At 34.4% G+C, this 26068-nt stretch overlaps 3 protein-coding genes across 9 annotated transcripts; 2 read left to right on the top strand and 1 right to left on the bottom strand.

Annotated features, from left to right (window-relative positions):
* Positions 1–5884: 5884 nt before the first annotated feature.
* On the bottom strand, positions 5885–8837 carry LOC132175720 (LIM domain-containing protein WLIM2b-like). Its single transcript, XM_059587743.2, has 5 exons — positions 8616–8837; positions 7567–7666; positions 7424–7446; positions 7159–7248; positions 5885–6423 (listed from the first exon to the last, which is right to left on the bottom strand). Exons 1-5 carry the CDS (start codon positions 8748–8750, stop codon positions 6157–6159), a joined length of 615 nt encoding a protein of 204 aa, XP_059443726.1. The 5' UTR covers positions 8751–8837; the 3' UTR covers positions 5885–6156.
* Positions 8838–9954: 1117 nt separating this feature from the next.
* LOC132175091 (Nucleic acid-binding, OB-fold-like protein) lies at positions 9955–16753 on the top strand. Of its 2 annotated transcripts, XM_059586908.2 has the most exons (14): positions 9955–10302; positions 10870–11634; positions 11758–11885; positions 11967–12087; positions 12177–12275; positions 12408–12707; positions 12784–12891; positions 13351–13422; positions 13675–13761; positions 13940–14011; positions 14107–14196; positions 14535–14642; positions 16035–16103; positions 16247–16753. In XM_059586908.2, the coding sequence occupies exons 1-14, from the start codon at positions 10063–10065 to the stop codon at positions 16319–16321; spliced, it is 2334 nt and encodes a 777-aa protein (XP_059442891.1). In that variant the 5' UTR covers positions 9955–10062; the 3' UTR covers positions 16322–16753. The 2 variants fall into 2 exon arrangements, with proteins under 2 accessions (XP_059442891.1, XP_059442893.1); XM_059586910.2 differs by lacking the exon at positions 14535–14642.
* A 3441-nt stretch (positions 16754–20194) lies between these two features.
* On the top strand, positions 20195–24201 carry TET10 (tetraspanin10). Of its 6 annotated transcripts, none has more exons than XM_059587153.2 (12): positions 20195–20255; positions 20389–20486; positions 20921–21033; positions 21142–21196; positions 21280–21335; positions 22724–22771; positions 22968–23016; positions 23104–23187; positions 23304–23371; positions 23570–23695; positions 23782–23857; positions 23933–24201. In XM_059587153.2, the coding sequence occupies exons 2-12, from the start codon at positions 20433–20435 to the stop codon at positions 24014–24016; spliced, it is 813 nt and encodes a 270-aa protein (XP_059443136.2). In that variant the 5' UTR covers positions 20195–20255; positions 20389–20432; the 3' UTR covers positions 24017–24201. The 6 variants fall into 6 exon arrangements, 5 of the variants coding, with proteins under 5 accessions (XP_059443136.2, XP_059443135.2, XP_059443133.2 ...); XM_059587152.2 differs by having other exon boundaries at positions 20204–20255; positions 20394–20486; XM_059587150.2 differs by lacking the exon at positions 20195–20255 and having other exon boundaries at positions 20262–20486.
* Positions 24202–26068: the final 1867 nt, after the last annotated feature.

Genomic DNA, 26068 nt, shown 5'->3' with positions numbered 1-26068 from the left:
ATAGACATTTGACAATATACTTCTCAAAATATAACATACTACGTTACCATGTTTTGTGTAACAGCTAGCACGTCTATAAAAAATGTAAGGAGTAAGGCCAAGAGTAAGAAGTTGAGTGACCACGTATTTAATAATGGTCCCTTAGTGCTAAACATCCCAAATAGACACCGAGCACCTATAGGAGAGAATGTAGCATGGTTTGCGAGCAAGATTGGGGAGATTGTTCATAACATGTGCGAACTCCATCACAGTGAATGGAGAAAGGTCCCAACTGAGGAAAAGAGCAAGCTATTATACCATATTCAGGTATGAATATCAATGTAATGTTTAAGAATATGTTTCGTATGAAAAAATAATGTGACACATTTTTTACCATTGTTTTCATATCTATTATGTATCAGTTAAACTTTGTACTGAATATGGGATGATACGAGCACATCAAAGCTGTTGAAAATAAAATGGGTCGTGCATATGCTAGGCTTAATTCGAACTTGTATAGGGTCCATTAGAAGAAATATTTTGAAGGCGTTGATGCACGCGATGCTGAGAAGATTGCCAAGTCTAAGGCTGTTGGGAGGGAAACAGTGCCGAAAGGGTAAGGTCCTAAATAGTGGAAACAAATATATGACTTATTTGATGAGGAATCATGGAAGGTAAATATATATTATTATACTGATTAGAAAATTCAGATTGATATAATTTGCATACAGCTGTAAGACATTTATGAATAATTGTGCTTTTTTTTTTCTTTTTTTTTTTTTCAAATTTCATAGAAAAAGTCTGAACGAAATACAAAAAATAGAAGCTTCTTGGAAACAAATCATACATTTGGGACTTGTTCATTTGTCAATGTCATTTACAAAAAGGTAAGTATCTCGTAGCATAATTAAATGAAAGTAATATTATTTAGTGTAAAATTTGATTATATGTATTATGTGTAGGAACAAGAAACAAAAGTCAAGCCCAATCTTGTTGAACTATATGAGTGTACCCATAGAAAAAAAGGACGGAGACTTTGTGACCACCAAATGTAAAAGTCTATATGTAAGTAAATGTTTACGCTCCGATCATTAATTTGATTAGTGAAGAACATGAATAAAAAACTTACTTGCATGAAGTATGTATTAAACTAAGGCCAACTACGACTTATGTAGCTTGAGATGCGAGAATTAACAAGCAGCGAGGTCATGGAGGAAGGCAGTGTGGAGGACCGAATCGAAGAAATAGTCACAAAAGTGCTAGGGGGCCGACGATCTAGGCACGTCAGAGGAATGGGATGCGATCTTATACCTACCCCTTTAAGTTCATCTCAAGTGCAATCGTTCATGAAATCTGATAACCATGACGAGTCCAGGAAAAGACAAGAAAATACTCAAAGCGAGCTTCAAATCAAACTTCAAGAGACAAAGGACACTCTGCAAGCCATTGTTGATCAAACGAAAAAATTGCAAACTACTGTTGATTTCTTAATGTCACGTATTGGAGGGTTAGTGAAATTTTATCTATGCATTAATTTTACAACAACACACATATTAAGTAATAGTTAGAAAGCTTATTGATCATTATATGAAATTCTATTCTTCTTAGGTCTGGAGGGAGCTTGATTGGAGGTGAATCAAGTCAAGCCAACAATTGAGGGAGCTTTGGAATAACCATCTATTTAGGATGTACTTTTTGATACCATCTATTTGGGATATATTTTTTGATACTGTGTATTTGGGTAGTTGTTGGTACTTTCTATTTGCTATTCTGTATTTGAGTATTTGTTGGTACTTTTTGTTTGGTAATGTATATTTGTTGGTAATTTTTATTTGATTTATATTATGTTAAGATATTCGCAAAATTTTTGGTTCAAGAACTTTGAGTTAGTAAATCCCCCTTGACATGTTTATCAAGGTTAAAAAACTTTGAGTAAACAATGCAAGGGAGTAATAATATCTTTTAAAATTTTCTTTTTAAGTGTATGCACTGGATGACAAGAGTACAAGAAAGTTAAACTACCCAAACAGGTTCTCACTTTGATATGTTTCAAGAAGAAATACATTTTTAGTATTTCTTTCTCTATCATGTTGGGTTTCATTCTCATTGTCTCTGAAACTATATATTGGTTCATTGTGGTAGATTACTCAAATTGCTTATGAGGATAAATTGGCAAGGAAGAGGATGCAAATAAGTATTTTATTATGGGTTCTGGGATTTTGCTGGCCATGGATTGTAAAACATATATTTAATATTTTTCTCCCTTGGCAGGTTTGGTTCATGGGACAGTTCTCACATATTTTTGATGATTTTGATGAGGTTAGTCATTTTGAGTTACTTTTCTTGTGGGCATTTAGAATAGTTTGAAGACTGTTGTCTAATGTGGTGAAGTAGTGTTAATGCATAGTAGTCTTCTCCAAGAGGTGTTAAACTTTTAAACTTTGCCAGTATTTATGGTTTTCGGCTTGTGTTTGCAATGATAGGTGTTGTTTTGTAGTTTTAAGCCATTATTCATGATATGTTGGCAAGTCTCAAGATTTAATTTACTTAAAGATTTTGATATGAAGGTTTTGGGATGCGGTTGTGGGGATGGAATGGGGTTGCATAATCTCCCATCTCTTAGAAATTTGTATGTTGGTGACAAATTTGAAGATGTGGTGTCTTTTCCCTCCTTATAGAGAGAATTGTCACCAACTCTCTCTCTCTCTCTCTCTCTTTCTCTCCCTCTCTGTTTATCGATCTCTCTTTTGTCCCCATTTTTCCATTGCTTGAAAGCTATGGATAAGCGTCGCAGAAAGCAAGTCAAGACCAGTAGTTGTTACTTTGAGGGTGAGTTCCATTTTTCCTTTTCATTTTCTGTACCAAATCCTCTTCTTTTTCCTGTCTTCAATTTTCTGTCATTTCCATTTATGTTACACAAAAATACAGTCCGGTTTCTTCTCTTTTTGGTTAAATCTCTTTATGGACTTCATTCCCTTCCTTTTTTCTTCTGCATATTTCAATATGGGTTCCTTCATTCTTTGTCTTTTTTTTCCTTCATTTTATTTTCTCGCCTCACCATTTTTATTTCAAAGTTAAATATCTAACGCTTCTCTCTCTCTCTCTCTCTCTCTTTCTCTCTTGTTTTGGCAGAGGTGAGCAGCATAGAGTGGGAGTTCATTAAGATGTCGGAACAAGAAGAAGATCTCATCCATAGAATGTATAAGCTGGTTAGCGACAGGTAAAATTCATTTTTTTATTTAAATAAAAAAAACATTTCTTTTGTCTCCAGGAAAAAAAAAAAAACATTTGTTTTAAACAAACTCTGTCCCATTTTGAATTCTAACGATGGAGACAGATATATTACTTTTCCCATCTCTTAAAAATTGTAATATATTGATCTGATTTAGTTATTGTAGCCACATGTTACATCTGGTATATATGTGCAAGAACGTGTGAAATTTGTATTAACATGTTCTTGGTACAATCTTCTTATCTTAGTGTTTTCTGGTATGTGCCTTTACTGGAAATCGACTAAATAAGCTTCCAGCTCTTAGAGCCCTTCAAACATTAAAAAGTTTGTGCATCTCATGGATAAGTATATATGGTTTTGATCAATTGGATTATGGGCTAATAGTAACATTAAGAATATTGTTCATCTCAGGGACAGTGGAGTTTTCAATTGGATTAGGGGGGCTAATTTTCAATAAAATTAATCTTTTGATGGAACAAAGTGCTTGTTAGTTCTTCCTGTAATTGACATTGGCAACGTTTGGCGCCATGGCTGATTCATTGAAGGTATTATTTACCTCTCCTTCTGCTCATAACATGTATTGGTGGGACTATTACTGATTTATGTTTGAAATATTGTGGTCATCTCCAACATATTATGTATGAATGTATATCATGGTCACTCACATTTGAACCTTATTTTATATATTTACCCCTTTCCTTGCATCTCATCCATGGCATTGTATTGGCCACTTGAATAAAGCATGTTTATAACTGGACTAATCATGTAGGCTAGCTTACTTTCATGAGGCAATGTAACCCAAAGTTGTTCACCATGATATAAAAATTGAGTAACATTTCAGTTGACAAACTAATTATCCTATGTAAATATTATGTGGCCATAGATTCACCATTTGGACAATTGCATTATTGTATTGCTAACTGTATTTGTTCTTTTGCTTATTTCTCTTGCATTTGTTCACTTTTATATGTACTGTTGCAGCTTTGACATGGTTGATTTGAAAGAGTTATCCTTGATTAGTGGAAAAGCTGCTTGGTAATGGCGTTATTGCGTGAATCTTCATATTTATCCTTTACAAATTAGAAAATCTTCTTTTTGGTGTTTTGAGCATGTTCTTTTGGACATTGTGAATTGCAATCGTCATATTTCTCTTATTGGCAGACTGAATTTTTGTACTTGTAATCATTTCACTTTAGATTTTTCAATTTGATAAGCAATATGCATGGCTAGAATTTTTTGGTTGCCTTTTTGGTATTCTTTTGTCATGACATTTTTATTGTTTATTTTCATTAGGATCATTTATATATATTTTGAATATGACCTCATCTTTTAAAATTGTTTTTTTTTTTTTTTAAATAAAATAAAATAATAATAAAACATTATTGGGTCGAATTGACCCTAATAATGTTTTATTTTTTTTTAGAATGTCAGACCCATTAGTGTCCACTTTAGTGGACGCTAATAGTACAGCCATCAGCGTCCACTTTAGTTTGGACGCTAATGGTTGCTTTATATATATAATTTTTTGGGATCATTAGCGTCCACTAATAGTTCACCATCAGTGTCCACTTTAGTTTGGATGCTGATGGTTGCTTTTTTCTTTTGTTGGGATAATTAGCTTCCACTAAAGTTACCATCAGCATCCACTTTAGTTTGGACACTGATGATTGCTTTATTTTTTATTTTTTTGGGATTAATAATTCAACTATCAGCGTCCACTTTCCTTTGGACGCTGATAGTTGCTATATTTTAAAGTTTTTTTAGGAGTGGACGCTAATAGTTGCCCATTAGCAATAGTCCACCATTAGCGTCCGCTTTGAGTGGACGCTGATAGTGGAGCACTAGCGTCCACTTTGGCTTCAGTTGACTCTAGCATTAGCGACAAAAATACATGACTTTTAGCGTCAACAAAGTGGACGCTAAAAGTTATCATTAGCGTCCACTTCTAAGTCGACACTAATGATCAATAGTTGATCATTAGGGTCGAATGATTAGCGTCCAAAAGTCGACGTTGTTGTCAACAGCGTCCACTTGAGGACTTTTAGCGTCCAAATAATATCGCCCCTAAAGACTTAATTTCTTGTAATGAATGGAGAAATTCTCCACTTTATCATTACTGGTACGTAGCTGCTCCTAGATATGAAAAAGAATCATGCAAGTTATGAAAGTTGTGTTAGAATATAAATTAAACGATTAAATTTACCATTTCTTATTAACTTAATAACGCTTTTGAGATAAGTAGTAATTTATCATGATATCAAAGCAAAAGTCCTGAATTTGAACATTGTCTTTGTCATTCATCTCATATTTTAATTAAATATTTTACGTGTTATGCCTTATTTATTAAAATGAACATATCATCAAAGCTATGTCCCTTTTATGTCCTCTCTCGTTTGCAAAGTCCGTTCGAACGAGGCTTTCAGATAACATTTTGTCTAGAATGATTTTTGCAAGTAGAATCAATACTCGTCTGTAAAACTTGTTCAAACGAGGTTGCAAATTGGCAGTGATCCTTACCTTAGAAAGTTTTTTTTTTTTTTTTTTTTTTTTTAAAGTGATTCTAGTTTCCTTTTTGAGGTGTTGTTCATGTAATATTTATTTAACAAACTTTATAATAGTTAGCACATTTGAATCGATTGAAAGAATTTCAGTCTTCTACAACAAAGAGCAACATAAATAATGATGAGTTTGATTATTTAATTAATACTTTAACATCACAATAGAAGAACAGTTCTTTCCGCTGGCATTTGTTACAGAGAGAGAAGACCTTGCAGATGCTTGCAAATTGAAATACCCCCATATATTCCTCTTCACACGAGCAAAATGGAACATGGAAGTAGCCCAGTGTCCTGAGAAGAAATCGACAAGAAGAAGAAGAACCGCGAAAATTGTTTTACACTAATGGATGGTGCACGTACGTTTTTACTATTGCATGCATGCTCTTCCTACTGGGCTGCGTCCTGATCTTCAGGTTCTGGTATTGGCTTTGATTCTGATTCAAGGTTTCCTTGAGGGACAATTGCTCCATTCTTCTTCATTGAAGCAGTGTGGATGAGATGATTGTAGCTTCCCTTCTCCTTGAACAACTGAGAAAAGTGGTGCTTGCAGTAGAGAATTCCATTCAAAGCAGCATAGGATGAGGGTGTCAGGAAGCACCCACCGTGGGAACACCTGAAGCATTTCTTGTGGAAAAATTCCCCCTCCACATTCACCTGTCACAAATAATATTCTTGCTCAACATTTTGATTCTTTTCTTAGAAGCAACTTTTCTGACACTCCAGAAAGTTAGTCATACATCAAAAAGATGAATTGTGTACCCTTCATTAGTGGGTGAATTACAAATATGCTTATGAGTGCTAAGTCTTATATTAGTGGGCTTTATAATTGGTTTTAAGTATGGAACTTCAATTGCAACTTGATTAGTTCTTTTGGAGTGATAACATAGATTTAAGTGAGACTAAAGGCTCTCTTTGTTTCGACGTAAAATGTTTTCTATTGAAAAATATTTTTAACAAAATTCCTGAAAATATTTTTGTTGGTTAGCTCATACGAAAAATGAGCTATGGGGGAAAACGGCAGGCGACTCCCGGCAACCTTTGGCGGTGGTCCGGTGATTTGAGAATGAGAAGCTGATAATCAAAAAATGATTTACGATTTTATAAAAGGAAAACCATTTTATATAAATTAAATAATCTTTTTTGGTCGTTTTCGGTTCGATTATTATTTTCTGTTGTACCAAACATCAGAAAATAAAATAAAAAATAAAAAATAAAAAATTCAAGAATTATTTTATGCCAAAACAAATGGACCCTAAATTTTGTAAGTAATTCTAGGGGAGACTTGACTAGCTATTTTTCTTTATTCAATGTTGCAGAATATGCCTCTACATAAAGCTAGTAAGAGAGAGAGAGAGAGAAAATAAAAAGAAAAAAGAGGAGATTACATACCCTTTCCAGAGGGTATACTGTTTTTTTGCAGACAGCACATTTTTCTTGTGTCCCAGAAAACTTGAAGGAGAGTTTGCTAGGTGTCCTATTCTGTTAAAAGTGAAAAGTGGAGGAAAAAAAAGTGCATAAGTCATTAGATGGGAGTAATATTCTGTAGAAAAGAGAGAATAATTGACATATAAATCATGAAGAAACATATTTAAGAAGAAGAAAATCAAGCAAATTAATGAGAATAGATCACAAATCAGGTAGATTGTGTACATACCATCTCATTTTGTGACCTTGGAGCTGATAAACCATGATGTCAAAACAACACATTATCAGCACAAAACTGGAAAATGAGAGGAATCTAATGCCAAAAGTACCTGAAATAATAAAAATAAATAAATAAAAAAAGGGAGCTCTTACTTGTTTGGAATTTCTTGGTCAAACTGCCAGTCTCCTTGAAGAGTTGGTCGTAGTGAGTCTTGCAGTACAAGACACCATCCATGGAGGAGTAGCTACTAATCTGTAAAACAGAGATGTTACCAACACAAATGCTTCAAATTCTATTCAACTCATATTTGTATTGACCAGTTTTAGACTCCTCCGTTCAAGGGGTGGCTTAAACGCTGGGTTGGTCGTTTAAGGCCATCTAGAATCAGAAGAATACTAGAAAAACACTAGGAGAATACCTAACATTTATCAATAAAGAAAGATGAAAATCAATTCATAGTGTAATTTAAATATATCAAAGTATTTATAAAATTAAAATAAATATTTAAAAAAACTCACTTAAAATTTATCGAACCGGCCATGTCTGGTTCCTAGGAGATTACATACGTACTCTAGGTACAATTTCCATTTAACGATTTAATTACCACATATCCCAGATGCTTAAGCCCATAGAAAATTATGAATTTGATAATTTAATTAATGTTATAATACTCTTCCTCACGTGTAGGCTCAAACTTTCTTTAAATAAATAAGATCCAACACATGAAATATTTAATTAAAATAAGAACTGAATTATAGTACTGCGTTTGTCTATTCATCTCATTTTTTTTTTTTTTCATTTTTTCAATATTTTCTTACATTTTACATCACATCAATCACTTTTTATAACTATTTAAATAAAAAAAATATTACAAAACAAAATTTTTTAATTTTTTCATACCAAACATTCTTACTTTTTCACTTTTTCAAAAAAAAAAAAAAAAAAAAAAAACATTCTTACATTTTGTTTACATCAATCAATTTTTCTTACTGTATCATACCAAAATCTTTTAACAAACTCATCCTATAGTTCAAGCTTAGAATCTCTAATATATGATATAAATGTTAAATCACAATTTATTAAAAAAAAAAAGCTTAAAAAATAAATAAATAACGGTAAAGTAATCATTTGATCAATATTCTAAGAACAAAAAAAAAGCGAAAAGATGAAGAAAAAAAAAAAAAAAGGTATATATATATACCACAAGAGTTCCATTGCAGTGACTGCATTTGAAGCAGGTTTTATGATAAGAAACACCATCAGCTGTCAACATTTCAATGAAATGAACAGTCTTGTCGCAAGCCTTGCATTTCTGCTGAGTCCCACTGAAGGCCATTTTTCAACAGATGGAAGTTTTGATATATATTTTTAATTATATATGTCAAATATTTGAGAAGAATTAAGATGATATATCGTTGAATGAGAAAACCACAAGTTCTAAATCTATCTCAGTAATATTTGAGATAAGATAGAAGAACTCAATGGCACATCTGTCTGTCTATAACCTTCCAGCTTTTCCTTTTAAATGAGATGAAATGGATGGAGAAGGTGGATTCCATGGTGCATGTGTGGAGGACATGGCTGATCATAGAAGGTCCAATCCTTTTGCAACATCACAGATTTTCTTTTACTAATTATAGGGTTTTGATTCTCCACATAATTGCTGTAGGAGAGATGACCAAGTCTTCCAGGCTTGGATTTATCAGACAATTAAGGAAGCAATGTAACAACCTTTGTCCATGTGGTTACCTAATTATAAGCTGCTTGTCTCCAATAAAATGTGTTTACTATACATATACATATCATTATATATATAGGGTTCAATGCATATGTTAATTAAAATATTGATTTAAATAACTAAATTTATCATTTTTTATCCGTTTAAACTTTTAGAATAAGTAATGATTTAATATAGTATATATCAGAGTATAAATTCCATGTTGTAACCCTATTTTTGTGTTTACGGTGTTGACTTTGGTGACTAATATCATGTAGATCATTTCCTTATCATTACTATTTAGACTCTATAGATCAATGAAGTGTTATGAATCATATAGAATTAAGAAAAATGTATTAAAATCATAACATGTGTTTTCACTTATCATTTAAAAGCTTTCTGAGTTTTCCATTTTTTTTTTTTTACAAGAGTTTTCCATTTCTTAAATACAAAAGTACTTTTTTCTGCCTATATTCCACTAATTAATTATACCTAAAAATATATAAGGGAAAAAAGAGAGGAGAAAAAACAAACCAAAAAATCTTAAAAAATTTTAAAAAGGCAAAAATACTTCTATAAATGAAAAAAAAAAAAAAAAAAAACTTGTAATTTTTTTTTAAAAAAATCATTATCAAGGGTAGTTTCATTATGTTTTGTACGTAAGGTATATTGCAATTTATTAGTTACTTCTTCCAAAAGAGGAAGATAACCATGAGGCTTAATTCTGTGTGCAATGATATAATGCCACGTGGCACTCTCGTCCAGATAAACTCTCTCACGGCTAGCCGTTCTATCCCATAATTCCCAAACTCCATATATTTCAGACAGCTCTCTTTCTCACACACACAGGCACACAATTACAAACACTCACAACTGAGGATGTCCTTCACCGCCGTCAGATGAGCATAGCAAGTCCGGTTGATCAGAAGGAATGGACGGTCCGATTGCCCTCACCATTGCGAACACCAGCTCCTTCTTTACCAGCGGAACCCGGGCTCATATATTCAGAAGAAGAAGCAGAATCCTTTCTGTGATCACCCAGAACAAGCGTAATAGATTGGTGGTCTTAGCTTCTAAAGAAGGAGACCCTCCCAAGCTCGACCAATGGGACCAAATGGAGCTCAAGTTCGGCAACATGATGGGCGAGGACCCCAAACTAACCCTTGCCAAGGTCTCCCTCCTTCTCTACTATTTACTCACATAAACATGTGTGTGTGTGTGTGTGTTCTGCTTCTGGGTTTCTATTTTTACTTGCAGAAAACGGTCCAATTAGTGTTTTTAGGCTCCAAATGGAGATAATTTTTGTTCCTGATTTTTTTTTAGTTGAAGTGTGTGTTTTGCTTCTGGGTTTTATTTTTGCTAACAGAAAACGGGGAAATTAGTTTGTTAAGGCTCAAAATGGAGAGAATTTTTGTTCTTGTTTGTTTTTTTTTTTTTTTTTTTTTGTAGTTCAAGTGTATGTGTAGTGTTTTTGTCTTTTGCTTCTGCGTTTCTATTTTCGCTCACAGAAAACGGTCAAATTAGTTTGTTAAGGCTCAAAATGGAGAGAATTTTTATTTTTCTTTTCGAAAAATTTTGGACAATATCTTTGGCATTGAATAGAGCATAGCCGTAGGTCGATGCGGATTTCTTGCGTCCTTGTTCTTTTTGGATTTATGTTTAGTGTAATTGTGCGTGTTTAGTGTTTGATTGTAGTCTTAGTTCCTCTGTCTGAGGACTATATGTTTTGGTGATTCAGATAATGGGTAGAAAAGCAAATCCAGATGCTTCGTATCTTGAAATTGAGAAGAATTTTACTAAGAGAAAGGGAAAGTTAGTGGAAATAAAGGAGGTTCCATTTGATGGGTCGAAGGAATCGAGTTCGTTGGATGGTTTGAATTTGGTTCGACCTGTGCCGAAAAAAGGGTTCACATCAAAAGCTGATGATAATCTGCCGGAGATGAAGAATCCAAGCCAAAGGGTTAGGAAGTCAGTGGGTAGTAGTACTAAAGGTAGTGTTCCTAACGTTATCTTGAGAAAACCAACCGTGTTTAATGAGGATGATCTTGGAGAAAAGCAGTCAAGGTTGAGGATTAAACCGAATTTATTGTTGAAAATGGGAAATGGGCAAGGGAAGGATAAATTCAGTGATATGACACTTTTAAGGAAGCCAGAGCCAGTGAGTATCAATAAAGTTACTGAGAAGAAACCAGAGCCTTATGGTAATGTAGATGCCAAAGTTGTTGATGGTATTGACTTGAAAATTAGGAGAGAAGAAGCAAATGATGAAGTTGATGCTTTCATGCTGTTAAAAAAGCCTGAACCCATGAGTGCCAATGCTAAAATTGAGGATAAATGCGAGCAGCTTGGGGATGCAGAAGCTGAAGTCCTCAATGATATCGAACAGAATGTTTTTGAAGGTTTTTCAGAATTTACTGCAACTTCCAATGCAACAGCGGACAGTTTTGAGGAGATTGAGGATGGCTTATTTTCTAATGAAATTGAGCAAGACAATGACTCAAATGTAGGCATTGCTCTATAGTGCATTAATTTTTATCAGTTGAAGTTGTCAACATTAACATTGTGCTTGACTAATCAGTTAAAGTTGTCAACATTAACATCGTGCTTGGCCTTTTAAGGATTACAGCCACTGGAGCAGAGTGATATGGAGTCCAGTCAGGAGCTTGCTGCTTTGAGAGAACTGTCTGATACAAATTCAGTTGATTCTGGAGTCAAGTTGACCATGGAAGCTGCACTACAAGGAAAACCAAGAAGGTGCTCATAGTCATTCATGAAAATTGTGTTGCAGTTCTTCTGTTGCTAGTTTTGTTTGATTAGTGAGTTTCTTTGCTATAGATTAGACCAATCTGTGAAAACGACACCAAAGTCTACTAGAGAAGAGACAACACACATGAATTCTGAAGGTTATGGTACTGCCTTTGAGTTCAGCAATCTCGCTACTACATCACCTTTAGAGGTAAGATTTTATGCACCTTACAATTTTCTTTTATTTAGGCACTGTTGTGTGATAATCCTTGGTGTTTACTGTATGTATTACCTTTTTAGGTAAGCGAAGATGCTGATTGGACCAAGGCAGAAGATCTGGTTAAGACAAGAAATAGGGGAGAAGTGGAATTAATAAGCTCTAGCACCAGAGGTTTTGTTGTAAGTACTCTTTATGCAGCATTCGAATAAGCTTAAGCATTCAGTGCTTTGCTTCTCCTTTTCGAGACTCATTTGCAAGTTAAGAGTTTCCATCTATATTGCCTTTCTGAACTTGATTGGACCATTTTACAGGTATCTTTTCGCTCTTTGATAGGGTTTTTGCCATATCGTAATCTTGCCGCCAAGTGGAAGTTCTTGGCTTTTGAGTCATGGTTGAGACAGAAGGGCTTAGACCCATCAACGTATAGACAAAATTTAGGAGTTATTGGAAGTTATGATGTAGCATACAAGAATTCTCCTCTTAAATCGAATCTTGATCCAGAAGTTGATCAAAAAATTGAGGGAGAAATATCAGCAGATATGACATTGGAAGATCTTCTTAGAACTTATGACCAAGAGAAAATCAAATTCTTGTCATCTTTTGTGGGCCAGGTTTGGAAAGACTGAATTTAATGTTAAGACTTAACTATTTTTTATTTCGGATGTTGACAAACTTTAATGCTTGCAGAAAATCAAAGTAAATGTGGTGTTGGCAGACAGAAGATCTAGAAAGCTTATACTTTCTGTGAGGCCAAAAGAAAAGGAAGAGCTGGTTGAGAAAAAGAAAAGTCTCATGGTTAGGGGATACATCCAGTTGTGACATTTCTTGGATTCTTTTGTGTGTCCTTTCGCTTCTTATGCTTCCTCTTGATGTGCTTGAAAACAACTGTCACACTGTAGAAGCTAGAGTTTCATTTTCAGTATTTCATGGTCTTTCTTTTTATATTATGCACGCAAAGGGTGGTTGGAAAAAGGTAGCATATTATGAACAGATGGATATGGATGGTGTTGGCAGGAAGTTGATAGTATCTTTTAGTGCCTAAAAGCATGCTAAGAGGTTTATTTTCTGGATAGAAGATTGATAGGAATTTGTACTTGAAGTTCCACATAAAAATATCCTTTGGGTTTGTTCTAAAACGGCATCAATGGTACCATTATATACTTAAAGTAGCTGGGTTTTATTATTCAAAATCTTGTTGTGAATTTGATTTAGAAGTATGCAGGCTTCACACGCTTGTGCCATTTCTTGTAACAGGCTAAACTTCAAGTAGGGGATGTTGTGAAATGTTGCATCAAGAAGATTACTTATTTCGGTATTTTTGTTGAGGTAAGTGAAATATTTGCTGCTCATTTTGTTTTTAGAATAATTGATTTTACAGTAAGGAGCTTTTTTAAACACGTAAATGGGATGATTGGTTGGCATATTGCCATAGTTTGTTGTGTGGTTTTGAGCTTCATTCTTTTTGATACTTTTTTCAATGGCTGACAGCCCCTCCTAAACATGGAACAGTGACCTTGAGACATAGATTTCCTGCCGCTTTCTCTTTCTTCAGATATTGACTTTACTGTACCGGTGTAGGTTGAAGGAGTGCCTGCGCTAATTCATCAGACAGAAGTATCTTGGGATGCCACTTTGGACCCTGCATCATACTATAAAATTGGTCAGGTATTGCACAAGGATCAAGCTAAATTAACTATTGTTTATCTCACTCTAGACGCTGAGACTAATTTGGGTATTTTTGGTTAATTTGATGAACCTTGGCTGCGTAAAATCTGTATATCTTTATGGTCAATCATCCGTGTCTTTCTTACTTGCATTCTTGTTTCAATCTTTCTGGTCTCAGATTGTGGAAGCAAAAGTTCACCAATTGGATTTTGCACTTGAACGCATTTTTTTGTCATTAAAGGAGATTACGGTACTGTATCTGATGGCTTCTCTATACTCGAATTGCTATTTGAGATTAAGAAAATATAAAAAGTATATACTGAAAGTAATGCTTTCCTGTTGCAGCCAGATCCATTGATGGAGACATTGGAATCTGTGGTTGGTGGTCGTAATCCCCTGGATGGGAGATTACAAGCAGCCCAAGCAGAAACTGAGGTTAATGTTTTCAGCCTTTGAGTAGATTTGTTTTTTTGTTTTCTTTTTTGTTCTTTTTTTTGATTGATAAGTGACCTGTGAGTAGTAGCATATTGTCTTCTTGCATTACTGCACTAAATGAACAACTTTTTTATTGACATTCACTTACGGTTGCACTACTTTGAATGACTGCATGACAATTGGAATTTATATTTAGGATTGTTATCAGTGTTACAAAACTACTAAACTAGTCTGAGTATATTTTATATAGTACCTCTATAAAATATTTGAAATATTCTGTACATGGTTTTGCAATGTCTTGTCGTCATTATGTGATTTTTATTTTCCATTTCGGACAGTGGGCTGATATGGAATCTCTTATCAAAGAACTGCAACAGATTAAAGGGATCCAGTCTGTATCAAAAGGCCGTTTTTTCTTGAGCCCAGGTTTAGCTCCAACATTTCAGGTATGAAGACCAAGATCCCCAAATAGAATGCAGTGGTAAATATTTAAGAGTTGGTGAAAATTGAATAGAATTATTGGTTCAAGGAGTGCAAGTTCACAATTTTTTTTTTTTCATTATGGGGTAATGAATTTTTTGCAATATGTTAAGTAAATCTGAGTTTGTATCAATCTTTCTTGGAATTTATTGAAGTGAGGGTCTAAGGAACTCATTTAATAGACCATAAATAGGCATCCTATGTGTTGGTGCAAGGACCCACATTGACCTCAAAACTGCCTTCCAGGAAGGAGCTCTACAAGAAAGGGGGTTAGAAGGACTCACCGGTGGACTCCGGTGAGGCCACTCCCACGCCTGAGTTAGCAAAGGTATGAAAGAGGGAACTCTAATAGTGTTTGGCTAAGGGTTGGATTGCATACCTGATAGGCGCTCTTGGGCTCCTTATACAAGCCGGCGCCCCTCTAGGGTTTTGAGGGAGGAGCTCCCGCCAAAAGTTAGTTTCTTGACGTGGAGATTCGCCCCTTCAATTCGTTAGAGGGGTCATCATGGCGTGGACATTCAGTTAGCTGGGCTGGCAAAGGGGGGGATTGTTAATCTGATGGTGTCCTTTTAGTGAGGATGTGCCCGGATTTTGATGATTAGCTAGGTTCATGGGCCGTCGGTATGGGTGATCCGGCGGACCGAGCCCAAGGGTCAGCTGTCCTTTGCCTTGTTGGGAGTCAGCTAGGCCTTTCAAGGGTTGGTCCATCGGTATCTAGGCCCAGTAGCACCCCAGATTTCCTTCGATGATTAATGCATGAATCAATCCTTGCGAATTTGAGGTGAGTGTCCTTGGGCTTGTTAGCAGTTTTCTCTAGGGCCTGCCGATAACTGTTGGTATATGGGCACTCCACTATGTATGGTGCAAAGAAGATGATGTTTCGTACTATATGACAAGTCCTAATTTGAAAAAGCTGTGTGTTTGAAAAAAAAATGAATCAGATAATCATATTAGCATTCTCCTTTTTTCAAATGTTCTGGTTCTTTTTACTGTGTTGGCAATACCCAAAGTAACTTCTTGTGTTGTCACACAAGTACATCACCAACATAACCCTTCATGTCAATTCTAGTTGTGAAACTTGATTTCCTCGAATGCCAGATTTGTGGCCATTGAGACTCTCCTGTCTTTTAATGCTTTTTTCTTCAATGTATTTTTTTTTTTTTTTATTTATTTATTTTTTATCAAAACGTTCACTAGTTAACATCAAAACAAAATACCTCTAGTTTTGGTTCAAAAACTCTCCTTTATCAGTTATTAATGATTTGTCTCCATCCATAGTTCTTCCAAATATTTTTAACTTATTTTTGTGTCAGACTCCAGTTCATAAAATATGTGCTTTCAATTATCTTCTGGTGCAGGTGTATATGGCATCCATGTTTGAGAACGAGTATAAGTTACTTGCTCGATCTGGAAACAAAGTACAAGAGGTAAATGTTTCAGAATTTTGCTTGGTTGGCTGGTTACCAACAGAACTAGAACACTCAAACTCCATCACTTTCCTCCGTGATCCGGAGATTTAAACTTGCCAAAGTTAAGAATCTCATCCTTTTGATGACACTATTTTGGGCAGGTGATAGTTCAAACATCGTTGGGTAAAGAAGAGATGAAATCTGCAATCCTAACATGTACCAACAGAGTGGAATAGTTCTTTGTTCTTCTCTGGTGTTTGTAAATTTCCTTGGGGATTGCAGATATGATGCTGGGAGGCATCTTGAGAAATTTAGAGGAAAAAGATACACACAAATCTTTTACAAGGTGGGGAGGGTCAGAATTTTCTTGTTTCATTTATAGAGGCAAGTTTCGGTAAATTCTTTCAGGTTAATAGGTTATAATCACCAATTATAGTGATTTAATTCTATTCTATTCTGTGTGAATGGGAGGGAAGATTGCAGTTGATGAGCTACCAATTTCATACTTGCCGAAATTGTTAAGACATATGGAATCTGTGGACATAATCTGTTTATTTCTGGCAGTTGGATCATAATTATATACAGTGACAATTGGCTGGTTTTGACACAAGCAGTTTAATATGCTATCATCATTAATCATAAGATGGGAGTGTCTTTGTTAATGATCAGCCAGATATATGTGTTGTGATTTTCTTTATGCTTTAGGTTTTAGGGTTTCATAGAGCTCCAAAGACCAGAAGCTTCAATTAGCCACCATTAGAAGTTAATCCAAGATGTATCATTATTAGGATCATGCTTGGATTACACTGAGCTAGATCATACTTATAGTGGATTTTAAGCGGTTAATGAGGTCGAATAAATGACCAATTATCCGGTTAAATGCCAGAATGTTAAATTGGCATCGATCTGAATGACCAGCAACTGGAGAATGTTGGACCCCTTCTTACAGTCAAGTTAGTAGCCTCTTTGGATAATTAGCCACTTTTGTTAGAAAGAGACTCACAGATTGTTATCGTAGCCTTGAACCACCAAAGAGTCTCTGCAAACTGGCACATAAAACCAATCATAACCAATATGGATAAGCAGCTTCAATCCTTCAAAAGCTAGTGTAGAAGTGCCAAAACATTGTAAGATGGGCCGCTTCCCACCTTAGTTTCCGAACCCTTCTTGCATACTTTTTATTTTTATTTTTATTTTTATTTTTATTTTCTGTAACTTCGATTAAGATCAAGAGTGAAAAGGACGTTTCCCTTTCGCTCCTTGTAGCCCTGCCCTCTCGTTTTGCGTTAACGAAAAAAAAGAAAAAAAGAAAGAGAGAATGACCATTTAGGTTAAAACAGAGCATTTCCTTGTTTGCATGTAGCCAATCTGCCGTGCAAGTTTGATAGAAATTGTCAACATTTTTACTGTTCAATTCCGGCATGTGATGTGAGAAAAATTTTATGAGGCTTATCTGTCTAAACAAATCTCGGGTAACCCATCTTATGGTCGGATAGATAGGCTCTATAAAAGTTCTCTCATATCTAAAATTTTAGCAATCCGAATAACAAATTGTTAAAGATCTTAATCTGTACAAGTTGGCTTTTCACTTAGTTATGATTTAAGAAAATAAGGTTGGATTCTGTCAGGCTTAAATTAAGCATGTTCAAAGGTCGGGTCCTGACTCCTAATTGAGCGCCGCAAAAACAGGTTACGTTAATAGATAATTAAACAAATGTTTGATTGGATTTGGCAAAAGAGGAGGGTCCCTTGGCAATCCCTGTGATGATTGTGACTGTCTTCTAATAGCTGCCACGCATAATATAGCAGTAGCACGAACTCCATTATTTTTCTACACACATGGTAAATTGCTAGTATTTATATTAAAATATAACTCAGAAGTTTGATATTTTTCTAGAATAAAGAAAAAACATGTTGAGCTCAAAAAAAAAAAAAAAAAAAAAAAAAGGTTCATATTTATTTGTCTGAGGGCCTGTTTGGAATTGCGTGTGATGGGTTTAAAAGTACTTTTAACACTAAAAAAGTCCGTTTGAAAAAAAAGTACTCGTTTGGTAAAAAAATTAAAAGCGCTTTTAAGGATAAAAAAGCCTAAAAATGACAAAAACGCACTTTTGACAAAAGCTTAAAAATGAAGCGTTTGTTCAAAAGCTTATTTTGACTTAAAAGCTTTATTTTTCAAATACAATCCCAGCAAATATAAACAAAGGAAAATAGGAGGAAATAAATAAAGGGAATTGACCAGAAAAAGGAGCCTAACAATAACAACAGGGGGAAGTGACAAAATGGAAATATTTTTACTAAAACAAATAAAATTTAATATATGTTCATATATTTGCTTGATGATTATATTCTCTTTAACTTTTTTTTATTTTTTTTATTTGATTTATCCATATAAGAAGGGGAGGAGACTAAGGGGAGATTCGAACTAGTGATCTCCATTTCATAAGGCATGATCTTCAACCGATTGAGTTACCCCTTGAAGACTATATTTTTTTTAACCGAAAAACATAGGGAATATAAATTTCAATTTTGTTGAACATGTTCAATTCATAATTGATTTCTGCTATTTTATTCATTATCTTGTTGTTAATAAAATGCTTTTCCTAAAGTGATTTGCCATCACCTACATCTTCAAAAAGGAAAAATAAAAAGTAAAATATTAAATAGATAATTAAGCTAAAAGAGTCGACATGACAAATTGATTTCCTTTAGCAAAGATTGCGGTGCAAGTGCACCAATCCACTCAGTCTAACAACTTTTATATATATATTAAAGGACTGATTTATGATTGGTTGAAACTGCGACTGCGAAATTACTTTCATTTTATTGGAAAAATATATTTTGACTGGTTGTTAGATTACAACTGTATATGCACTACTTGTGTTTGCACAGATGAAGTCCCAACTGAAAGAAAAAGGATGTTGCTATTGTTTCGTTGGAGAGAAACTTTGAATCAAAGCTATACTGAATAAACGGGAAGAACAATTTACTGGGGGTGTCGTGTGAAAGGCAATAGATTGCAAACGAAAGATTTTGTGAATAATAATAATAATATTTCTAAAAACAGACAAAGAGAGGAAATAGATCATTTCTGCATTAAAATAATAGATAAGATGGCACTGTAGCTCAATGCATGTGAGTTTAAGAAATATGATATGAATCTATACATCACTCAATGGAAATAACAGCACAAATACAGTAGAAAACTTTCTGGATAAAAACCTGTTATTCACTAAGAGATAGCACTGCCTTTGCAAGACAGTGGGTCATCTCATTTACGAGTTGCCTGACATGGGTGACTTTCCATTATTATAAACAGCTTAATTAAGACCCCTTGAGTTTTCTCAATCAAATGACTATATTTATTTTAATTTCAATCTTCTTTTCGCAGAACTTGCACCACCTGAATAACGTCACCTTCCAACTCCACTCGTTGGTGTCCGAACTCTCTATAGAATATTGTATGAAATTATATAGTCTTTGGACGCAGGCAAGTAATCAATACCTTACCCTTGCTCCTTTACCTATTGACCCACCCATGAGTGCCTTTAACATTACTTTATACTAAAATTATCTTCTTATGTAGTAATATAGCCAGTCATTTGCTCAGAACAAAAAAAATCATAATAATTAAAAGAAATCATATTCTTAAAAAAAAAAAAAAAAAAAAAAAATTATAGTCATTTAATAGATTGCCCGATAAAAGAAAAGGAAACAAAACATACGGCCATTTAATTAGAGAAATAAAGTATTTGATTTTACATTATTTTAATTTTCAGATGGTGCAACAATACATTCATTGTGTATATATTAAATCTATAAAATAAAAATTTTAGCATAAAAAAAAAAAAAATTATCCCAACTTCAAATAGAGTGGAGGGAATTGTTCCTTGTTACGGATACAGTGATACACCCATGTCCTACGGGGGAACATTATTAACTTCACAACCTTCAACGTTGTACCTTTGTCTTTGACTTGGATGTTTAGACCAAGAGTCACCGCTTTCTGTTAAGTAACGGGTGTCGTGTCGTGTGTGGTGGTAAGCAGTGAGTGAGTAACATGAACCATGTGCATTTGTTTTGTGATTGACCACATTGCCCCTTGCCGCTTATCTTTGATCCCCAGTCAAGACAAGCCGCTCCTACTTGCCCCTTCTCTTTTCTTGAAGTGTAAGTGCCACTTCAAGAGCTCAGAACTCAGAAGAGACTCTTCCTTTTTATATTGGAAACAATTATTCTCACACCCAGCAATTCTGACATCTCTCTGTCTCTGTGTTGCTTTGTTGCTTGCTTTATGTTGAAGGTTAGATAGAGAGACAACTCAGACAAAGGAGGAGGAAAGGGAAAATGGGTGCGGGAACGAGCACTTTTGTAATCAGATGGATCAACTTTCTCACCATGGTATGCTTTGTGCTGTTTATCTCCCTTCTTGTTTGTTTAGATTCTAGTTGATTATTTTTCACTTTTGAAGTTGATTCCTTTTGTACAGTTTGAAAAGGCCCTTCTTTTTGTGTTCTCCATTTCTTAGTTTGCTCTCTTGGTGTTATCGATCAGGTCATACATGGGTTTGTTTCTGCTGCTGGGTTTCAATGTCTGCCTTGTTTTGTGGGTTCTTTTTAACATTCTTTTAGTGTCTATTGGGTCTGTTTCATTTGCAAGATTTTGGCTTTATCTGTTATTGCTCCTGTAGTTGATTCTGCAAATTGTTCTGGATGGTTAATTGGAATGAGAACATGAAAAATTGAAGCAACGAAGTAAATCATGTGCCTCTTTTTTTTTTTATTTTTTTTTATTTTTATAGACGCTTTATGTTTACTTCTTACCTCATTGTGCAGCTTTTAGCTGTAACTGTCATAATTTTTGGGATATGGATGAGCACCCATCAAGATTTCTGTCGAAAGTCCCTCACTCTCCCTGTTTTAGGCCTTGGTGCTGTTATCTTTGTGGTGTAAGTTTTTCTTGCTGTGTCAGTGGACTTTGAAGCCTTCTTATACTTCTAATATTTTCCCTTCCCTTAACATTCACATATTCGTTTCTGTTTTCCTTTGAACTGTAGATCTATAATCGGGTTCTTTGGCGCACTCAAAAACAGCTCCATACTCTTGTGGATTGTATCCTTTTCAAAATGAGTTTATTTGTGTTGTGTACAACATTATTTCTTTTCTGGGTGCGCCTTGACGTGTTTCACTTGCAGTATCTGATCATGCTGTGCTTCATTCTGGTGGGAATTCTAGTATTCACTGTATTGGCGTAAGTATATGTGAAGCTGAAGTTAATTTGTTGTCTAAAGTAAAGCTTATGATTGGGGTTGTAGATAACTCTTTTTGCCATGGACTTCATACTTTTTCTGCAAGTGCTATGTTATTGCCATTTTTGTTTCCTGAGCTATCCATCTGAAAATTCTTATAGAAATAATCATATTAAACAGAAAATCTAGTCAATTGGTCTTATATGTCTAAAATGATGGAGAATAAGTGGATCATTACTTGTCACATCATGCTACCGCTTAAGTGTTCTGGTTTTAATTTTTGGTCTTTTGGTATTAGTTGAGTGTTTTCAAATTCTGTGAGACTTTTGACAAGTTGTTATGGGGCTTTTGGCTACAAAAATAGAAGATTGTTTTGGAGTTTTATACCTTTTTGCTTGATGTGCAATCTTTGGTGAGGAACTCTCAAGCTTTTGGAGTGTTGAAGGACATTAAGCTCGCATTTCTCAGAAGCTTAAATACCTCCCCTTGAGAGTGGATCTCTCTACTACTTTCTTTCTAGATTTTGTTTTTAGCTGGTGTTGGTGCTAGCTCATTCTAGTTTATTCCAGACTTGAGTTATTGTATGCTTCCCTTGTATACGTGTAGCTACCCTTTGGTTCATTTTAGTAAAATTTGTACATTTTAGAAGAAAACGAAATTGCATGGTTGTGGCATGAGTTTATATGGGAACTGGACATTAAATGCAAACCTCAAAAAGCGATGAAGATGTGGTTTTGAGTTGAGCGGATGACTGGAATATGATTGTGTGGCTAATTTTATGACAAACAGAACAAGGAGAAGACACTAAATCTATTGACAACTAATGATATATGTTGAGGGTATATTGCCAAATCAATCTGGTGCTTTTGTCACCATTTCCTAAATTGCCAGAGTGGGTTTCCAGGTGTGGTATTCATTTGTGTTCAATGCAGCTCCAATGGAAGTAATTTCTCTGAAGATAGTGTTGGTTAAATAAGTAAAACATGATCTTCCCAAATCACTCTGGTGCTTTTGTCACTATTGTCTTTAATGTTACTTTTTTTTTTTAGTTAGTAAATAATATAATTTTTACGTTTTCTACTTGCAAATCTCATACAAAGCACTCAATTTTACTGCTAGAGGTGACTCATTTTTGAATCCACTTAAAGGATTTACTGTGGTCATTCTTCATTTAAAGTATGAATGTTAATATTCAATTATTTTTATGTGAATGCTGTGAGAAAAAACATGAGTTTGATTCAAAACAATAATATTATCTGACATATTCTCTTCGCCAATAGTTTAATCTTTATTTTGCCTTCTTTCTAAGAAGTGTTTTTTAACAAGTAACACACTCACTTCTTCTTGGTGCTTGTTCTAATCTTATGTAACTTTCTTCCTTTCCTTGTAGGTTTATTGTAACAAATAATGGATCTGGTCATAGCGTTGTTGGTTTGAGGTGAGAATACTTGTAATTCATCTGATAGCATCATCATTGTTGCCTCTCACTTTGCTTTTGGTTGGTAAAATGCTCAATTCCTTTTTAAATGGTAATATTCTGTCATTACTTCTTTCTTGTTTTGATTCTCTTATGCAAGAGTCAACTAGGGTTGACATGATGTCTGCAATTAATATCTGTCTTCTTGTTTGGTTAGGTATAAAGAGTATCAACTTCAAGACTATCACTCATGGTTTCTAAAACAGGTGAGAATATTATATTATTAGCAATGCGAAGAATATCAGTGTCAGCTTTGTTATGTAATAATGCTTGATGTTGGTCTCTTAATTTAGCTGAATGATACCGAAAAATGGAAGCGCTTGAAGAGCTGTCTTGTGAAATCTGAAGATTGCAATAACTTATCGAAGAAGTATAAGGTCTGGTTTTGAACTTTTATATCGAATTTGTTGATCTTTTCTCCTGTGACATGAATGGGGATGTTTTCACTTCTCCCCACCATTTGGTTTAAGATTTCTTCACTTGTTGATTGCAGACCCTTAAACAATATAAATTGGCAAAACTGAGCCCCATTGAGGCTGGGTGCTGTCGACCGCCATCTGAGTAGGTGCCTTGCCGTTGTTTTGTAAAGTTTTCTCCATTCTGAAGCTAAAATCCTCTTCAAGTAAAAAGTACATAGATTCCAACAATGTTTTTCACACATATGTGATTATATATGCAGTTTATTTCAGACAATAATTCAAAATGGTGATGATCCAAGTTACTGACATCAATATTTGCTATTATTCAACTCAAATATAGGTGTGGTTATCCTGCTGTGAATGCATCATACTATGACTTGAGCTTTCATCCAGTTAGTTCCAACCATGACTGCAAACTTTACAAGAACTCCCGGGCCATCAAGTGCTATAATTGTGATTCCTGCAAGTAAGCATCATCATTACCTCATTGTCTTTTCCTCTTTTTCTTGAATAAATCTTCCTACATTTTGCCTTTTCCCAATCTCTCACCAGGGCTGGTGTTGCACAATACATGAAAATCGAGTGGAGAGTGGTTGCAATCTTCAATATTGTTTTGTTTCTTGTCTTGGTAAGACACAAATGACCTGTCTATATATGTTGTCCTTTTACTTGACACTTATGTTTCATTTGTTGTGCAATGCAGTCGATGATATACTTTGTCGGATGCTGCGCACGACGAAACGCTGCCCAGAGCCAGAGCCGGAGCCGGAGCCGTTCGAAAGCTTGAGGAGGACCTATTATTCATGCTGTGGGTTGGGAAGTTTGGGAGGCCTTTTACAAGAAACTTTGAATTCAATAGTGTACAAATTTTTAATTTCTGATGAAATGGAAACAAATTGTGTAATTTATGTACTTGGTGAGCAATATTCTTCCATCCGATTCCTATGAGTAATGAATCACAATTCCAAATCTGATTTTCCACTCCAATGTAAAAAGGAAAAAGGAATACTAGGAAGGTGGGGAATGTGAATATTAGGTTATGAAGCATGTGAGTGTTCTGTCTCTCTGTCTGGCTTCAAATCCACGCTCGCCACCTAATTTTGTTGTACGTAATAACAACTAATGCTAGCCATTTAATGATAGTGTCGTTTTTGTTTAAAGAAAAAAAAAAAAAAAAGGTTTGGTTGTGGGAGTCAAATTAGATTAACTTTATTACGACACGTGGTAAGGCTGTTTTATTAAATGGATTTATTGGATTAAAAAAAGTGGCATAGAGATACTCGCAAGCCCAGCGGAGAGACACTTCAAACCAATTAGCAATTGTCACATGTCTTATTATGTTTTATTATTTAAAATTAAAAAAAAAAAAGAAGGGGGTTGCTCTTGCCACTCCTATTGCGGGTTAGGGGTGGTTTTGGCCACCCCCTATGGTCAGCTTAGGGTAACTGAACCATTTTAAAATTTTTTTTCCTTTCTAATTTTATTTTTTTAACTTCAATTTTATTTTTTCTTTTTAAATTTTTACTTAATATGATGTGGTGTATGGAACCTGTTGCATTTGTGAAAGGCGATGACTTTAAAAATATTTGATGGAAGTACCATTTGGGTCCTTCAATTAATACAGAAACCATCTATGATAATTTTTGAAATCGAGGGTCCATTCGAAAAAGGAAGCAACATTTTATTTTGAGTAACGATATATACCACATTTTTATCTTACAACTATCTCATAATATACTTGTATTTTAGGCAGTTTTAACCAATTATTATATATATTTGTTTAATAAAGGTTATTCAAAGGTTAATTAAGACTAACACATAAAAATATGGGATAAAATACACTTTTTACTAATTAATCTTTCGGTTTTTTTTTTTTTTTTTTTTGAGAAATACACTTTTTACTTCTTGTACAGTTATTCATTTTGTACTTACACCTAAAAATTTAAAAAGTGACAGTATGACCTCCCATATTACCACCGCGTATCAAATTAGACACTTTCTCATTTTTCTTCCCAAAATACCCTTAAATTCATTAAAAAAAAATCATTTGAAAGAAAATTAAAAAAACATTAAAAAGGGGTGACCCTTTTCATATTAGTCCAATTAATATATTTTCTAATTTTATTTATTAATAACTTAAAAAAATGTAAAATTTTTTAATTTGACCCATAATAGTCGAGGTGAATTTTTAAAGTTTAAAGTCATATACGTATAGTTAGGAAATGAAAGATACTTCGGACTATTAAAGTATATATTCCCGCTCCTTTTTTTCTTCTTTCCGACCAAGAAACGAAAGGCTTTTCAGTTTCACCAAACCGAATTCTTCCTTGCCCCTCCGTAAATCAAACGCATTCCCTCTTCTCCTCTAGCCATCCGATCAGTGAACCAAGAGGATTCAGAATTCTACTTGAGGTAATCTCACTCGAACAGCCGTCCAATTTTCTTACCTCTCGTTGATTGGTGATGGTGTTTGTTGTTGAGGGAAAGTTGATTGGGTCTTTTGGGTTGAGATTAAATTGATGATTTTCTTTATACCCATTTGATAGCTAACCTGTTTGGGATTGAGTTTGAAAAATAAAGCTTTTAAGTAAAAAAGAGTTTTTAGGCAAAAGTTTCATTTTTAAGCTTTTACTAAAAGTATTTTTTGGCCATCTTTTAGCTTTTTGAACATTTAAAAGTGCTTTTAATTTTTCTATCAAACGAGTACGTTTTTCTTCAAACGGGCTTTCTGAGTATTAAAAGTAATTTTAGGCCCTTCAAACGCAATTCCAAACAGACCCTTAGGTAGATTATGGGAAAATTTTAGTGATTTTTTTTTTGATAAATCCTTTACATTTTT

This window comes from Corylus avellana, chromosome 3 (assembly GCF_965113065.1).
Source record: "Corylus avellana chromosome 3, dhCorAvel1.hap1.2, whole genome shotgun sequence".
Lineage (NCBI taxonomy): Eukaryota > Viridiplantae > Streptophyta > Magnoliopsida > Fagales > Betulaceae > Corylus > Corylus avellana.
Note: the sequence above shows the minus strand (reverse complement) of the source record. Positions and strands in the feature narration are given on the sequence as shown.

Excerpts from the sequence above, each read along its gene's own strand:
- LOC132175720 (XM_059587743.2), bottom strand. The coding sequence starts at position 8,750 with ATGGCCTTCAGTGGGACTCAGCAGAAATGCAAGGCTTGCGACAAGACT. Across the intron at positions 7,667-8,615 it reads ACTGCAATGGAACTCTTGTG|ATTAGTAGCTACTCCTCCAT; the intron begins GTATATATATAT and ends TCTGTTTTACAG. Across the intron at positions 7,447-7,566 it reads GACCAAGAAATTCCAAACAA|CTCCAAGGTCACAAAATGAG; the intron begins GTAAGAGCTCCC and ends ATGGTTTATCAG.
- LOC132175091 (XM_059586908.2), top strand. The coding sequence starts at position 10,063 with ATGGACGGTCCGATTGCCCTCACCATTGCGAACACCAGCTCCTTCTTT. Across the intron at positions 11,635-11,757 it reads AGCAAGACAATGACTCAAAT|CCACTGGAGCAGAGTGATAT; the intron begins GTAGGCATTGCT and ends TAAGGATTACAG. Across the intron at positions 12,892-13,350 it reads AGAAAAAGAAAAGTCTCATG|GCTAAACTTCAAGTAGGGGA; the intron begins GTTAGGGGATAC and ends TTCTTGTAACAG.
- TET10 (XM_059587149.2), top strand. The coding sequence starts at position 20,465 with ATGGATCAACTTTCTCACCATG. Across the intron at positions 21,336-22,723 it reads CTAGTATTCACTGTATTGGC|GTTTATTGTAACAAATAATG; the intron begins GTAAGTATATGT and ends CTTTCCTTGTAG. Across the intron at positions 23,017-23,103 it reads ACTCATGGTTTCTAAAACAG|CTGAATGATACCGAAAAATG; the intron begins GTGAGAATATTA and ends CTCTTAATTTAG.